The sequence below is a fragment of the Hyperolius riggenbachi genome, chromosome 3 (genome assembly GCF_040937935.1).
Source record: "Hyperolius riggenbachi isolate aHypRig1 chromosome 3, aHypRig1.pri, whole genome shotgun sequence".
Classification (NCBI taxonomy): Eukaryota; Metazoa; Chordata; class Amphibia; order Anura; family Hyperoliidae; genus Hyperolius; species Hyperolius riggenbachi.
The window spans coordinates 144,981,242-144,999,110 of NC_090648.1; the positions used below are offsets into that span (position 1 = coordinate 144,981,242).

Sequence of the window (17,869 nt, forward strand, 5' to 3'; positions counted from 1 at the left end):
GGGTACTCCTGCACCCCTATACTCATTTCTCCTGGGAGGGGGGCAGGCATCTGGGTTCCCCTTCTTAAAGGGGACTCCCAGATGCCACCATGAACCCCCCCCCCCAGGGAGTCGTCGCCCCCACCTCCTCCAGGGGCACCGGAGGTGGGGAAGAGCCCCTTGTCCATGGATTGGACAAGGGCTCCGGGGGGGAGGGGAAGGCTTGGCCGCCCCTCCCCCCCGAAGCCCCCCCATACCATGGACCATGCGGGCTGGTATAGCTCAGGGTGCGAAGCCCCAGTCGGCCGGGGCTCCGCATTCTGGCTATCCCAGCCTGCATGGGAGACAAGGGGTTACAGAGGCTCGGGAGGGGGGACCCCACGTCATTTTTTTCAAAACTTTTCCCACACTCTGAACATAACCCAAAAAATTTAATTTAAAAAAAAATAAATAAAATTTTTCAATTTTTTTTTTAAATATTGTTTCCCAGTATCTTTTTAACATATCCTGCAAATTTGGTGTTGCTAGGATTTAAGGGGACTTTGCTATTAACTGCTAAAGTTGGCGGAAAAAGTTTCCACGGGAATGTCAGTACGCGATTTAAATAGATAAATTTCCTTTGAAGATTTAAAATCGATTTTCTCAAAAACTATAAGGTCTTTTTGAACAATTTTTTTTTCTTCGTGTTCCCACTATTTTTCTTAACATTCCCTACACATTTGGTGTTTCTGGCATTTAAAGGGGCTTTGCTATTAACCGCTAAAGTCGGCGGGCGTTTAATTTTCCCACGGTCAGAAGAAGAATATTAAAAATCGATTTTCTCAAAAACTATAAGGTCTTTTTGAAAAAAAAATTTTTCCTCTTGTTCACAATTTTCTTCTTAACATTCCCTGCAAATTTGGTGTTTTTAGCTTTTAAGGGGGCTTTGCTATTAAACATTAAAGCCGGCGGGCAGATATTTTCCAAACGGCAGCAAAGCAGGGGTTAAAACGATAAATATCGTTTGGGAGCAATACAAATATAAATATAAACGATAAATATCGTTTTTAAAGCCGGCGCCATTTTTTAGCTGTCAAAAACGAAAAATAACTAGTGATAATGGTTCTCTATGGGGCGCCGTTTTTTAACAACGATAACTGGCGCCATTTTTAACGGACCCGGCCCATATATGCCAACTTCGACTACAAAGGGCGCCTGGTGTAGCCCATATGCCAACTTCGGCTACAAAGGGCGCCTGGTGTAGTCCATATATGCCAAATTCGGCTACAAAGGGCACCTGGTGTAGCCGAAAAAGCTAGTTTTAGTTTATTTAAAAGGATGCTTTTATAGGCAAAATTTGTTGGGCAATAAAAGGGCTCTAAATATAGCTAAGAAAAGTGATTATTATGACCTAACTGCTCCCTACTCTCACACAGAACCCTCCCCTGATGGTGCCTAACCCCAACCCCCAGGTGGTGCCTAAATCTAAGACCCTCCCGTTTGGTGCCTAACCCTAAGACTCCCCTGGTGGTGCCTAACCCTAAGACCCCCCAGGTGCTCAAATTATGGTATGAGGAGGCACTTACAGCCACAGCATAGCGTGTTATGTTCTCTTTTTCACTTGTCTCTATCACCCTCTGTAGGTCAGGGCTGTCATGAGATTCTCCATCTGTAATAACAATCATCACTTTCTTGGCTCCCTTTCGTCCACCGCGTTGGAATGCCTCAGTGCTATTCAATAAAAAGAAAAAGAAAGAAACAAAAATTACAGAACATTTTCCTAAAAAGGATAACTGAAGTGAGAAATATATGGAGGCTGCCATATTTATTTCCTTTTATACAATACCAGTTGCCTGGCAGTCCTGCTGGCCTATTAGGATGCAGTAGTGTCGGAATAATGTCAGAAACAAGCATGAAGGTAATCTTTCAGATCTGACAATAATGTCAGAAACACCTGATCTGCTACATGCTCGTTCAAGGTTTATGGCTAAAAGTATTAGAGCGGATTAGCAGGATAGCCAGGCAACTGGTATTGCTTAAAAGGAAATAAATATGGCAGCCTCCATATCCCTCTTGCTTCAGTTGCCTTTTAAGCTGGCTGCTTAGAATTCAGATTCGATTCAGCTCTCTCATTCAATCCTAACATTAACAAGCTGACTAGTAAAAACATTTCACAAAATTATTCTTTCCTGAATCAGGATGCAGTCTACATGCAACCTATGCTCTGCCAGCAATATCCTCCTCATCTACCCTTATCATCTTCCATTCCCCCCAGGGTTTCTCAGGTGCTTCTTCCCTCGTCTGGAAGGCCATCCCTAAATCAGTTTGCCACTCTCATATCAATAAAAATAATAACTCAAAGTGGTATTCTACTTTTGTAAGGAAAAGCAGTCCTCTCAGTTCTGTGGTGCACTGCAAGGAGTTTACCAAGCGATTTCTTATCTACATATGGAAACACAGCTTTTAGAAAGGATTCCTAACATAAATTACAGGATGGGGGTGCCAAAGCCATTGCAATCACTAGATTAATCCAGATATGCAAAAAAGTATCATGTTTCTTATCTGTGCAGCTAATTATTTATGTAGCCAAATCAGAAGCTTTTGGCACCCTGTCCTCCAATCTGAAGATTGTTACCAGGTTTAAAAAACATATTATATATATACACATTACAAATGTATTTGCAAGCTCATAGCTGGCCTGGCAATCCAGACCTTTCTTCTTCATGCTGAGTTCTGGTGCCTGAGAGACTGGGCCATGACTCCACTAATAGGGTTTCTGGAAAGGCAACAAAGGCCAAGGTATTGGGTGGCTGCAGCCCAGGCTTCTGGGGATGAAAGAGGGGTGGCTACATATGGAAGAGGAGGCTGAAAATGGAGAGCAACATATGAAAAGGGAAACTGATGCTCAAGGGAGCTGTTCATGTAAGAAAGTGGCTACTGTACATGGATGATACACATGGAAGAGGGGCTGCACATGGAATGGGAGTCATAACGTACTTTGCCTAGGGGTACAAAAAGTATAAATGCGGCCTTGGCTCTGGTACATGCGGGAAAGCCTGGCGGTCTTACAATGTCAATGGTTTCTCTTAAAACTCTACTGTACTGTGCCATTTACTTGAGAGTGAAGGGAATTTCTGGAAAGGCCACACAGACCCAGGCCTAGGGCTGACTGCTGCCCAAGGGGGTATTTGGATGTGGAAGAGGGGTTGATGACAATGGAAGAAGAGACTGAAAATGGGGAGCAGCACAGAGAAGAGGGGAGCAGCTGCCTAAGGCTGGTGTGCATGAAAGAAAGGCATTGCTGTGCATGGATTTGACAAATGGAACAGAGGCTGCCAATGGAATAAAGTGATGGCTGCTAAATGTTGAAAGGTGGCCTAGGGGCAGAACAAATCTAAATTCAGCACTGGAAAGAAAATCCTGGTAAAGGACAGGTCATCTGCCCTCAGCAATCTGCAGTCAGAAGAGGTATGTATGCTTTCCATGTGCTGTTCAGGGGCTGGGCAAAGGCACATTTTCTAAATTATAGACCAACTTATACTTCCTAAAAGGGTTGCACAGCACAAGTGATAAGTGATGTGTGTTTATAACAATTCTTATCTTTAATAAAAAAAAATGGAATTCCATGTCAATGCACTATTCCAGACATATACAGGGGAAAATGCAATTTATATTAGTAATGTGTTCAGTAAAGGATAGCCAAACACTTTCTGAGATATGCCCAGCAAAGTACCACAATTTATCATAAGACCTAATTTCTGTAAACCCATTCCCAGCACCATTCAGACTGGCAAAGGGTGGGTTACACTGTGTGCCAATCACTCTCTGCTGAATGGTACAGCAATGTCAGTCTAATGCTGGGAATACACGTTTCGTTTTTGCCTTCGTTTTAGCCTTCGATTCGTTCGGTAAACGGATCGAGTGTTGAAAACGCATGTGAAAATAGTCATAATCTCATTATAGTTTCGATTAATAGACCCCAAAAACGAACGACTAGTGATCGAACATGTTTGATATTATCTCTCTTTATCCATCTAATCGAGCCATTGGTAGGCTTGATGGCTGTTCAGATCGATTATATATTCGTTTATGCCGTCCGTCCCTGTATTACGTTTCGTTTCTTTGCAGCCTTCGATCATTGGAAAAACGAAACCATCAGAATCGAAAAAAAAACCGAAACCGTGGGTGGTGATATTAACCGTACAGTCGATTATTTCAGGATCGAAAAGGACAAAAGGCACAATCGAAACGAAGGTTTAAACGAAGGCAAAAACGAAACGTGTATTCCCAGCATAACAGGCGTACATTTCTAAACCCCCGTGGCATTTAACCTTAACAGCCCCCAGGACAATAATTGTCGCCTGCTATTCAAACTGCGCCTACTAATTCACACCCCCATTGTTATTGCACTACATTAAGCTGCTTAGGTCAAACAGTGCTTATGTGCCATTTGTTCAGACAGCTTTGATCACGTTCAGCAATACCGTGCCATCCAATGATACGCCACAAAGACATGGCAATTCAATCACATGCACCTGGAAGTGTTCATCCATTTTAATAGTTTAACTTTTGACAGTAATGTCTGGTACACACCATGCAATCTCCTGTCAGATAGATGGGTCAAATCAATTATATCCGAAAGGTCCAATCTGATTTTTGATAGTTTTTCTGATCAATTTTGTATAGAATTGATCAGAAAAACGATCGGAAATAAGATCAGAGCTCTCAGAAATAATCAACTCGACCCCTCTATCTGATGGGAAATTGCATGCTGTGTACCAGGCATAAAACAGGATGGGTATAAGCCCAAATAGATCATAATTAAAACATCATATTTTCAGTCAAATCAATTGATCTTATCATCTATATAAACATGTGCCTGGATTGCCATGTGTGGCCACCATAAAGGCAGGAGATTTGGTGGCCACAGCAAACCCAACAGAAACCCCCGGTTGCTGTCCCTCCAAGTGTATTTGTACCGCCATGATGCCCCTGCATTAATACATTACCTCTCTGCCGCTGTGTCTGGACTCTTCTATAGCTGATCAAAGTAAGATTACCACACCATTGTCACAATGCCGTTTCTTGATTTATTGCATAAGTCCACGTTAAATATCCAAGGGGTGCTCACAGCCAAGGCTTGGATTCAATGCAAGGAAGTTACTGGAGTGGCACAACTCACCCGTGGTGTTGGATGCTTAACCTTGGGTGATAAGCCACGTCACCCGCCAACATCAATAGTTGCAAATAAAAGTAAGGTTAGCACACCATTGTCACAATGAAGTTTCTTTTTTTATTGCATAGTGCAATAAATCAAGAAACTCTATTGTGATTATGGTCTGCTGACCTTACTTTGATCTGCAACTATTGATGTTGACGTGTGACGAGGCTTATCACTTAAAGAAAACCTGTACTGAAAATAAAAGTGAAAATAAGCATACACAAGTTATACTTACCTTCCATATAGTCTACTCCTCAGTGTCTTTCTCCTCTCCCGCGTCCTATTTGTTCACTGTGATCAAGGAAATTTTCCGTCCTCCATTTTGAAAATAGCCATTACCCCATAACAGCTTTCTGGTCAGCACACAGTTAAACTGTAACATCGCCCACTTGAGCCATAGGGAAACACGGACATCACCTGGTACATCAGTTTTCCTCTCAGCTATAACTGACAGCAACTGATATTATACTGACAGCAACTGATATATTTCAGATCTGACAAAATATTGTCAGAACTGGAAGGGATTATTGTCAGAAGAAAATGGTGAGCTTCTGAGAGGAACTGATGGCAAGGTAACTCTGTAATGTTCATTTGAAGTTACCTCATGTGTTTATTTTAAATATTTTTACTCAGTACAGGTTCTCTTTAAGGTTAAGCACTCAACACCACGGATGAGTTGTACCACTCAAGTAACTTCCTTCCATTGGACGCTTCTTCCGGATATGCACTCCATGTGGTTGCTGGCGGAATGCCAGTGGCCAGAGACGGTGGATGCGCCGTCACAAGGCCAATTCCCAAGAGATTTCATGCTGAAATCGATCGGGAATCTGCCCTGCAGTGTATGGGCAGGCAACAAACCTTTCTCCAATCAGATTCAATCACAGCGAGATCGTTCTCTTGGTTGATCCGCCTATACATCATCTGATGGATGGGCACCTTAACAAAGTGATTGCAGAGTAGAATAATGAACTTATCACTAGTTGTTGACATGCACTGTCCTATCAGCAGACTTCGTTGGCAGCTACAGAAGACAAAGGGGTGGGCACAAAGCCACAGCTAACCAATAGCCAGCTTTTCCTTGAGTGACCACTGAATTCTGATTGGCTTCAAAGATGTTAGGAAGGCATGTACATAGTACACACTATGACCACAATGACCACTACAAATTGCAACCACTACCTGGGTTAAAAACTAGATCATTTTGGGTGAAAATGGTCGCATTGTTTAGCTGTCCACAGAGTTAGATCACTAAATGGCCAACAAATGGCAACTACTGTTCAGTGTCTTCTGCTTATATGCTATTTGCTGTCCCTTGCATTCCCGCTCCCCACCTCTCCACTTCTCCAAACAACCTGTGATGCTCAACTGCAGTGAAGCAACATGTTTGCACACTGATCACTTCTAAAATCACCCAAAATGATTACTAAGGATCATTCTGGCTGACAATGACTGAGCACTTGTATATAGCTTAATGCTTGGTGGTGTGGACTTAGGCTCAGATTGCCTAGCATTAATAAATGGGAGCCAAGACTAATGGAAATGGAATGTTGAACTGTGGTTCCAGCTAACAGGAAGACAAATGCCTGACAGTGCAGAGGAGGCAGCACACGCCATAATCTATGGGCCTGGGTCATTCTTCACAAAAATGTCTCCAGATGATTGGTTGTTTGAAGTGGACACATCTGCTCATCTCCTGTAGCACAACAGCTCCACACACGTGGCATAGTGAAGTAAAGAAGCACATGTTGTTTTTTCATCACATGTTGTTCATGTTTTCCTACCAAGCTTTCTCAATCCCCAGTGCGGTTCGTGTCTCTGTTCCTCCTCTCTGCTCTATATGCTTTGCTGCATCCACCACGTCATTCACTGAACGAAAGGAATTCAAGTTAAACTCATGGACCACCTCTTCTCCATACTGCAGGACTCCCACCTGCCACACAGAGGAAGGATTATTAGGTATAGCAGGTCTTTGTAACACCAGCTGTCTGTTCTTTGTTTTTGTTGCCTTACTTGGATCTGGCCTGGAGCTATGTAGAACTTCTGCAGGATACTGATAAGGAAACCCTGAACTTCTGTCCATGGGTAGATGCTGTTTGATCCATCCAAGACAATAACAATATCCATGAATGTTGGACACCCTAAACACAAGAATCATATTAATAAATACTCTAGATCAGGGGTGTCAAACTCAATCACATAAGGGGCCAAAATCTAAAACATAGTCTAAGTCTCAGGCCAAATGGTTTCTACAATTTAACAACTATAGTGAGACTGCTCCTCCCCCCTCTGCAGAGTAGCCCAGTAAAGCAGTTTAATATTTGACTGCTTCAGTGCTGCTTCAGGTCTCCTCTGATCTTCCTGACAGCCACATGCTTTATGCTGAGTACCTCTGCCTCCTGAGGTATGTCACGTTTCGTTCAGAGACACTGTCATTGGTGTGCTCCTACAGACAGGAAGGCGATGTGCTGTCTTTCTTTTGCTGCTTACAACGATGGACATTGGAAGCTCTCAAGGGCCACATAAAATGGCAAGGAGGGCCGCGTTTGGCACCTGTGCTCTAGATCAGTGTTTCTCAACATTTTATCGGTGTGTACCCTTTTTTAAACCCTGTACTCACCAAGTACCCCCTAGCATAGTAAACATTATCACAAGTACCCCTTGACAATTATATATTTAATCGTAGTACATGATTATCCGTTCTAAACAGTTTCCAAGCATTTACTATTGCTCGCTTTTAATTAGCTAAACACTAATTTGGTGTTTAAATAAGATTTATCATTTTCTAAAACTCTAAATTTGTTATTCTTGGCTAAGTATATCAAGCCCGAGTACCCCCTGGAACCATCAGAAGTACCCCCTGGGGTACGCGTACCGCATGTTGAGAACCTAGGCGCTAGATAATCTAGTATGTTGTAGTGGCTTGATAGCCATCTAAATTTCTTTTAAGAAGAAATTAGTGAGATGAATACCCAAGCAAATTCTCATATTTCTGTAGGACTTTAGTGGTGAGATTTCCTTTCAGCAGTCTGTCTTCACCCACATTTTCAGAGAAGATACCAAAGCACCAAAGTGAAAATTGCTGAAACATATTCATATTATATGCAGAGAATGAAGATCCCAGCCAAACGTTTCCAAGTTTTTTTCAATTGATTAATTGAAAACGACTGTTGTTTTTTGGGTAACCCTCACATCTTTGGTTTATTTAGAATATACTATTTTTCACTGTGTGGTGTCTTTTTTTTTTTTTTACTAACCCTTTGTGAAAAATAGTAAGGGGTACATTGATACCCCTACATCTGTTTCACTGGGGAGGGGGCAGGCATCTCAGGCCCTCTTGATCTTAAACATAGCTCTAAGACAGGGGTGTCAAACTCAAATAGTCAGGGGGCCAAAGTAAAAAACTCAGACCAAGTTGAGGCCCCCCGCACTGTGAACATTGCAATAGGTGGCACAATGCAGTGCGGCAAGCTGTGTTAAGTGGCTGTTACACAACAAACAGGACCTAAGGCTACACTATGCCGTACAGTGAAGCAGTGCGGAATAACGTCCGCTTTGTAATGCAACTTGCTGCACTTCAATGTACCACTTATGCGACATTCACAGTGCGGCTGGGGTTGTTGTGGTATAATGGTGTGTGGGATCTTAATGCGTTAAAAAAAAGAGGAAAAAAAAACGCACTCACTGAGTGCGAGTATAGCCTGTGGCCAAAAGGAATAGCCTCAGTTGATATACAGGGCTGTATAAATATAGCAGCCAGACCTTGTGCGATTCCTTCTTACCAGGGACCCAGTGCTGGTAGGTAGCATGCAAGGTTTTGCTTTGCTGTTCCAACATTAGATCCAGGATGAATGGCTTTGTTAGTGTCTTGTGAGAAGCTGCATGCACAACTGACAGAGCCAATAATATAAATAATAATTTAAATTTACGATACTTCTTTATATGGTGCTATGTAGAGTGGATGGGTTCAGGTCCACTAGGCTGTGCCAAATATTTTCTGTACCTGCCCCACTAGTACTGAACTGACGGTACTACACACTGAATTAAGTCACATTCATGCATGCAGTTGGCTTACTCTGTAGGGCTGGAGCCACAATTCTGGAGAATCGGAAGTTGGCGTTGACTCTGGAACACATCCCCGTTGTATAATAGGAACTTCCACACTCCTGAGACCACAGTGGACTACAGGCCTAAAACATGGCAACATTTTTACTGCACAGGATAAACACCAGAAAGGGTAAATAATGATTAATAATAATTGGCAGGCAAGTTAACTTGATAGAAAGAAGCCCAGGCAGTATGTGCTCAAGGGTGAGCCAAGGCAAGACAAATCATAGAAAGAGCCTTGAGTGTGGGTCATGTATCATGCTGCAAGGATGACCAGGGCTGAGGAGCAGCATCTGCTGCTTTTATGAGTTGTAGATGTTATAAGCAAAGAGAAATTCAGGCACGGCATATAATAGAAATGAGGCCATATAGGGCAGACTCAGTATACAATGTAATCTTACCACAAAGCTATTATCTTTAGGGTTTGTGACTAAGCTCATTCCCAAGCGCATGTTATCCTTTCGCTCCGAGACGTTCGACAGCGTCACCCTGCCTGAGAGACCTCCAGTTACCAGAGACACAGACCTCTGAGACCTCCATAGAGACCTGAGAAACCTCTGAGTTACCACAAAGACCTTAGACAACCATACTGCTACATATGCCTGAGACTAAAGTACATACACACTGGCCCATGACAGTAATCACATCACCTTTACTGACCTCCTAGCTAATGTGTGTGGCGCACATGGGTGTGGCAGTCTAATGCTTGTGACACACAGAGCAGATTTCAACTCTTATCTGTTGAATCTATTGAAGTTTACCAATTGTGTTCTGGTCATCCAATGAAAACAGAAAAAGTGCAGCATAGCATGTATGGAAAGTATATCCCGTTTTAGTTTAGTTAATCCTTCACACTGGTTCAACAGATAAACATATGCAACTTTTATGTGCAGATGTGTAACTACAGAATAGCAGCCCCTGCAACCGCAGGGGGGCCCAGAGCTGTAAGGGGACCCCAACTACTACTTCACTGCCTCCAATATAGCCACCCTCCTTCAGATCAGGTGTTTTTGTGGCTACACTTGTTATGTGTGTGAAGATCATGATGGCCACACTTGTTTTCTGACCCTTGCAAGATGGGCTGCCAGGCTGTGAGGGTCACAATGGGCAGGCAAGGGAAAGGGTGTGAATATTAGGGGGAGGCCAGGGGCAAACCTAGGATTTTAAAGGGGGGGGGGAGATTCCTGAAAGGTTTCCCTCAGCCACGTACAATACAGTATAATAATTATCGTAGGACATCATGCTGGGTACACATAATGCAATTTCCGACCATGCGATCAATCAGGAGCAGTTTGGATACAGATAAGGACAGGACAATGAAGGGGAAAGTGAAGCATTCACACAGCAGGGCACAGGGCTGTGCTCATACCTGGCTCTGTGCTTCCCAGAGCTGCTCCATGCTCTGTACAGACACTGCTGCTCCATCCAAAGTCAACTGTAGCAGGGAAAGAAAGGGGGTGGGGCAGTGAGCTGCAGGATGCCTGCAGATATTCTGGTGTCTCAACTTGTGCCTATCCCCAGACACTGCATCAGCCTTGGTCTGAGGGGGGATTCTGTAACCCCCCCCCCCCTTCCTAGGTTTACCTATGGAGGCCATCAAAGTTTTGCTGGGGGGGCATTACTTGTAGTTAAAAGGACACTTAAGCCAGAAATAAAAAAATCAGTTTTACTTTCCTGGGGCTTCTACCAGCCCCCTCCAGCAGTCCCGTGCCCTCGCAGTCACTCACAGAGCCTCCGGTCCCCCACTGCTATTGAGGACGGGAACATAAAGAAGGATACTCGTGGCCAGGCCTCCACAGGAGCAGAAAGCCCACTAACTCCCTGTCAGCGAAAACTAAGCTAACTGGCAGCGGGGGACCGGAGGCTCCGTGAGTGACTGCAAGAGCACGGGACGGCTGGAGGGGGGCGGGTAGAAGCCCCAGGCAAGTACAACTGATTTTTTTATTTCTGGCTTAAGTGTCCCTTTAAGCCTCTGGTTATGTGATTTGCCTAATTAAAGTTGACGATCTTACCATTTATCCCTAATGTTTTGTCTGTTTTCATTAGACTTAGTATCTCTTACTAGCTCTGGCAATAATAGGTCAAATGCACTATTTACAGACTTTTGAAGGAATTTTTATGTAATCAGTGTGTGAGTAAACCAGACTGGATATACTTTGAACAGATGACTTATCTAGGTGTATTATCTGCCCACACGAGTCAGAAGTGCACAGCTTGCTGCAGGCCAGGACCACATCATCATACACACTTTGATTGTTACGTCTGATGTGTATTTTATTACATTGCATTGAAGGTCATTTCTATTTTTGGTCACAGAAAAAAGTACAAACTTCTGTAGTCATTGCTGGCAATCTACCGGTAAATACATTTCGAGATTCCAGGTTAGAAAATGAAGGGTTATATAACTTGTAAAAAATGGCTACATAAAGGTGATGCAATTACTATGTGCAAATATATTGACGATCACTGTAAGGACTGATGAGGCCAAAGACTTTACAAAGAATACAGGAAAAACAGCTGCATATAAAGGAAAGAAATGTTCCCATCTATATGGAAAAGGACTTCAGAAAGCACAGGATGGAGAATGAAAAAATGGCCCAGCTGCCTGCCACAAGCACGAGTTTAAAGGCAGACGCCGGCGGACCCCCATGCACCTCTTGGGCTTGGTTCCCACTTGAGCTGGACCACGTACGGCCAGCGACAGCTGGCAATGTGGTGTCCACTCTTATGCTCACCTGTGGTCTGGCTGGAGTCCGGGGCAGTTGCAATGCCCCCTAGGCTATATGAGGAATGCATCCACCTGCCTGGGATTATTGCAGTCTGCACAGAAGTGCGATCCACTTACCACAGCGGATTCCACGGATCCATTGCAGAGTGACAAGTGTGAACGGCTCCCATTTCAAAAATAGGAGCTGTTCACTGTCAGTTAAGCGATGAGCAGAGATTCAGAACAGACAAAACATGTCTATTCTTTGCTCAAGTGGGAACACAGCCTGACTCTATCCTTGCTGTGTGTGCTTTATTGAAGCCTGTGTCACCCACATTTGCTGCCTTATGAGAGTGTTACCCATACTTCTGCCTGTACACACCCCACTCGTGGCAGCAGCTGAGCCAGTCTTTCATGCACCACACTGTATACAGTGGGATGCAAAAGTTTGGGCAACGTTGTTAATCAACATGATTTTCATGTATAAATCGTTGGTTGTTACGCTAAAAAAAATGTCAGTTAAATAAATCATGTAGGAGACACACACAGTGATATTTGAGAATTGAAATGAAGTTTATTGCATTTACAGAAAGTGCGCAATAATTGTTTAAATAAAATTAGGCAGGTGCATACATTTGGGCACTGTTATTTTATTGATTCCAAAACCTTTAGAACTAATTATTGGAACTCAAATTGACTTGGTAAGCTCAGTGACCCCTGACCTACATACACAGGTGAATCCAATTATAAGAAAGAGTATTTAAGGGGGTCAAATGTAAGTTTCCCTCCTCTTTTAAATTTCTCTGAAGAGTAGCAACATGGGGGTCTCAAAACAACTCTCAAACGACCTGAAGATAAAGATTGTTCACCATCATGGTTTAGGGGAAGGATACAGAAAGCTGTCTCAGAGATTTCAGCTGTCTGTTTCCACAGTTAGGAACATATTGAGGAAATAGAAGACTACAGGCTCAGGTGAAGTTAAGGCTTGAAGTGGCATACCAAGAAAAATCTCGGATAAACAGAAGCTATGAATGGTGAGAACAGTCAGAGTCAACCCACAGACCAGCACCAAAGACCTACAACATCATCTTGCTGCAGATGGAGTCACTGTGCTTCGTTCAACCATTCGGCGCACTTTACACAAAGAGATGCTGTATGCAGAGGAAGCCGTTTCTCCACCCATAACACAAACAGAGCCGCTTGAGGTATGCTAAAGCACATTTGGACAAGCCAGCTTCATTTTGGAATAAGGTGCTGTGGACCGCTGAAACTAAAATTGAGTTATTTGGGTATAACAAGGGGCTTTATGCATGGAGGAAAAACAACACAGCATTTCATGGTGGTGGTTCCATAATGCTGTGGGGCTGTGTGGCCAGTGCAGGGACTGAGAATCTTGTCAAAGTTGAGGGACGCATGGATTCCACTCAGTATCAGCAGATTCTGGAGACCAATGTCCAGGAATCAGTGACAAAGCTGAAGCTGCCCCAGGGCTGGATGTTTCAACAAGACAACGACACTAAACACTGCTCAAAATCCACTAAGGCATTCATGCAGAGGAACAAGTACCATGTTCTGGAATGGCCATCTCAGTCCCCAGACCTGAATATAATTGAAAATCTGTGGTGTGAATTAACCTCCCTAGCATTCTGGACGAGCTGAGCTCGTCCAGAGATGCTAGAGGGCACCGCTTTGCTAGCCGTGTGTTTGCCCCGATCGGCGCTGCTAGCTGGTGATCCACCACTACCCGACGCGAAAGAGGGCCCCCCTCGAAGACCCCGTGCGCAGCCTGGCCAATCGCCGCCGCTCGCCGCCGATCCGCCGCTACCCGACGCGAAAGAGGCCCTCCCCCCGCAGACCCCGTGCGCAGCCTGGCCAATCGCCGCCAGGCTGCGCTTTGGGATGGATCGGGGGTCCCTGTCACGTCACGACGTCGATGACGTCACTTCGTTCATCGCCATGGAGACAGGGGAAGCCCTAAAGGAAATCCCTTTCAGAAAGGGATTTCCTTATGGGCGTGATCGCCGGCGGCGATCGGAAGGGTGGGAGGGAGTCAGCAGGAAGGGGACAATCATGTAGCTAGCGCTAGGCTAGCTACATGATCAAAAAAAAAATCGGGCGAAAAAAAGCCTCCCGCGGCCATGCAGCCGTGGGAATTGAAACGCCCAGCAGGTTAAAGAGAGCTGTCCATGCTCAGAAGCCACCAAACCTGAATGAACTAGAGATGTTTTGTAAAGAGGAATGGTCCAAAATACCTTCAATCAGAATCCACACTCACATTGGAGCCTACTGGAAGCGTTTAGAGGCTGTAATTTCTGCAAAAGGAGGATCTACTTAATATTGATTTCATTTCTTTTTTGTAGTGCCCAAATGTATGCACCTGCCTAATTTTGTTTAAACAATCATTGAGCACTTTCTGTAAATCCAATAAACTTAATTTCACTTCTCAAATATCACTGTGTGTGTCTCCTATATGATATATTTAACTGATCTTTTTTATTGTAACAACCAACGATTTATACAGAAAAATCATAAGGATTAAAAACATTGCCCAAACTTTCGCATCCCACTGTATCTGAAGCCATAATAATAAGTAGATATCATGGGGTATATTCGCTAACAATGGTAAATCTTAAGTGCGCCATCTGCTTACTAGGCATTTCACAAAGTACATAACATTGCATATTGACTAATGTGCATTATACAAACAATGGGTGCATTGTGAATGTAATGTGTGCTTCCCCAATTGGGCTCTGTGTGTTATGTACTTTGCATAACCTCCTGTAAACATGTGCTTAAAGATTTACAGATTATAATGAATGTACCCCAATGTCAATGCAGATGTCAGTGTAAAACAGTGCTCTATAACTATGAACTCCTAACTCTCTCACCATCAGGAAATTCCATCCAGGCCTGCTGCATTATAATGGCATAATTGTTAGCAAAGTATTGAAATGGGTCAGTTATTTCTTCCAATTGAAAATATACACAATTATAATTACTAAAGATATTATGGTAACGTCTTAATCCAGGAAATTGATCTGGATTTCATCAATCAGGAAGGAATTTTTCCCACACGAGAAAAATTGTTCATAAATCTCAAGGGTAGTTTTGAAGTGCCTCCTGCGGCTGCCAGACCGAAGTTGCTAAAATTTGTGAAAAAAATGAACTTAATAGACTTTTTTTTATAGCTCAGTTATGCAGTTTTATTATTATTCATTTATATCACTAAGGCTAGGGCCACACTAGCTCCGGGTGCGGGACGCATCCGCTGTCCGGGCTCCGATTTTCAAAAACCGGAACGCAAACGGATCCGTGCTGCCTTTTTTGCAGCACACGTTCTGGATCCGTTTGCGTTTTTTTTTGCTAAAGGGGTTAGCAGCCAGGACGGGGGCTGCGGGGAAAGCGGCGGCCAGGGGGGTCACACCCCCCCCTTGCTCACCTGGGTGCCCCCCGTCCCCGCTCCCCCTCCAGCTCGCCCATAATGTAATAAATTGTACCTAAGGAGGTTCGGCGAGCCGGGCACTTCCGCCCACACCGCTCGAGTCACTTCCTGCAATGCCGCCCTCTGTATGTCAGTGAGCGGCATCGCAGGAAGTGACTCGAGCGGTGTGGGCGGAAGTGCCTGGCTCGCTGAACCTCCTTAGGTACAATTTATTACATTATGGGCGAGGGAGAGCGGGGACGGGGGGCACCCAGGTTAGCAAGGGGGGGGGAGGCGACCCCCCTGGCCGCCGCTTTGCCCGCAGCCCCCCGTCCTGGCTGCTACTCCCTCCAGCATGGTGGCCCCATCCTTCACCAAGGGACACTGGAAACTGATCCGTTTCCAGTGTCCCAAAATGTCAGTGAAGAGGGAGGCCCGTTTCTCCATTGATTTTCACTACCCGTACGTGTATACGGGTCCGTGAAAAATGCTGCAAGTCCGGACTCTGCGTTCCGGGTTTAAAAACGTATTCCGCGGATCGCACGCGGATACGTTTTTAACTTGAGTGTGTACTGTTCCTATTTTTAACATTGGTATCCGTGGCTCAGTTTTTTGTCCGGGACAAAAAACGTAGCTACGGATACGTTTTTAAAGCAAGTGTGAACTAGCCCTAACACATTTTCTTTACAGAGCATGACTCTGACTTCCCCATAAACCGTCAGCAGAGCAGACTATGACAGGGGTATTGGACTGTGATCGGATGGGATCACAGTCCAATACCCCTGTCATAGTCTGCTGACGGTTTATGGGGAAGTCAGTTAATACTTGGATTAAACCCAAGCATGCAAACTCAGGAGCCTTTACACAGTTGCCTGTCCAGGATTCAAACCTGGAACTCTAGCACTATAAGGCGAGAATGCTAAGTCCTTAGCCAACAGGCTGTTCCAAAGTATACAGTGGTGTGAAAAACTATTTGCCCCCTTCCGGATTTCTTATTCTTTTGCATGTTTGTCAGACTTAAATGTTTCTGCTCATCAAAAACCGTTAACTATTAGTCAAAGATAACATAATTGAACACAAAATGCAGTTTTAAATGATGGTTTTTATTATTTATTGAGGAAAAAAAACTCAAAACCTACATGGCCCTGTGTGAAAAAGTGATTGCCCCCCCTTGTTAAAAAATAACTTAACTGTTGTTTATCACACCTGAGTTCAATTTCTGTAGTCACCCCCAGGCCTGATTACTGCCACACCTGTTTCAATCAAGAAATCACTTAAATAGGAGCTATCTGACACAGAGAAGTAGACCAAAAGCACCTCAAAAGCTAGACATCATGCCAAGATCCAAAGAAATTCAGGAACAAATGAGAACAAAAGTACTGTAATTGAGATCTATCAGTCTGGTAAAGGTTATAAAGCCATTTCTAAAGCTTTGGGACTCCAGCGAACCACAGTGAGAGCCATTATTCACAAATGGCAAAAACATGGAACAGTGATGAACCTTCCCAGGAGTGGCTGGCCGACCAAAATTACCCCAAGAGCGCAGAGAAAACTCATCCGAGAGGCCACAAAAGACCACAGGACAACATCTAAAGAACTGCAGGCCTCACTTGCCTCAATTAAAGTCAGTGTTCACAACTCCACCATAAGAAAGAGACTGGGCAAAAACGGCCTGCATGGCAGATATCCAAGGCGCAAACCACTTTTAAGCAAAAAGAACATTAAGGCTCGTCTCAATTTTGCTAAAAAAACATCTCAATGATTGCCAAGACTTGTGGGAAAATACCTTGTGGACCGCCGAGACAAAAGTTGAACTTTTTGGAAGTTGCGTGTCCTGTTAAATCTGTCGTAGAAGTAACACAGCATTTCAGCAAAAGAACATCATACCAACAGTAAAATATGGTAGTGGTAGTGTGATGGTCTGGGGTTGTTTTGTTGCTTCAGGACCTGGAAGGCTTGCTGTGATAGATGGAACCATGAATTCTACAATCTACCAAAAAATCCTGAAGGAGAATGTCCGGCCATCTGTTCGTCAACTCAAGCTGAAGCGATCTTGGGTGCTGCAGCAGGACAATGACCCAAAAGACACCAGCAAATCCACCTCTGAATGGCTGAAGAAAAACAAAATGAAGACTTTGGAGTGGCCTAGTCAAAGCCCTGACCTGAATTCTATTGAGATGTTGTGGCATGACCTTAAAAAGGCAGTTCATGCTAGAAAACCCTCAAATAAAGCTGAATTACAACAATTCTGCAAAGATGAGTGGGCCAAAATTCCTCCAGAGCGCTGTAAAAGACTTGCTGCAAGTTATCGCAAACGCTTGATTGTAGTTATTGCTGCTAAGGGTGGCCCAACCAGTTATTAGGTTCAGGGGGCAATTTCTTTTTCACACAGGGCCATGTTGGTTTTGAGTTTTTTTTCTCACTAAATAATAAAACCATCATTTAAAACTGCATTTTG

At 44.0% G+C, this 17,869-nt stretch overlaps 1 protein-coding gene across 2 annotated transcripts in view; it reads right to left on the bottom strand.

Moving 5' to 3' along the window:
- The window catches only part of ITGA11 (integrin subunit alpha 11), a 213,612-nt gene that overhangs the window by 100,239 nt on the left and 95,504 nt on the right, over positions 1 to 17,869 (bottom strand). Inside the window, exons 4-8 of one of the 2 annotated variants that reach the window (XM_068275048.1) lie at positions 9,685 to 9,776; positions 9,252 to 9,366; positions 7,190 to 7,317; positions 6,961 to 7,109; positions 1,545 to 1,689 (exon numbers count right to left, since the gene is read on the bottom strand). In XM_068275048.1, the coding sequence (XP_068131149.1) occupies positions 1,545 to 1,689; positions 6,961 to 7,109; positions 7,190 to 7,317; positions 9,252 to 9,366; positions 9,685 to 9,776 (629 nt within the window). The remainder of the gene's footprint in view (positions 1 to 1,544; positions 1,690 to 6,960; positions 7,110 to 7,189; positions 7,318 to 9,251; positions 9,367 to 9,684; positions 9,777 to 17,869) is intronic. The other variant, XM_068275050.1, reaches the window with a different exon arrangement.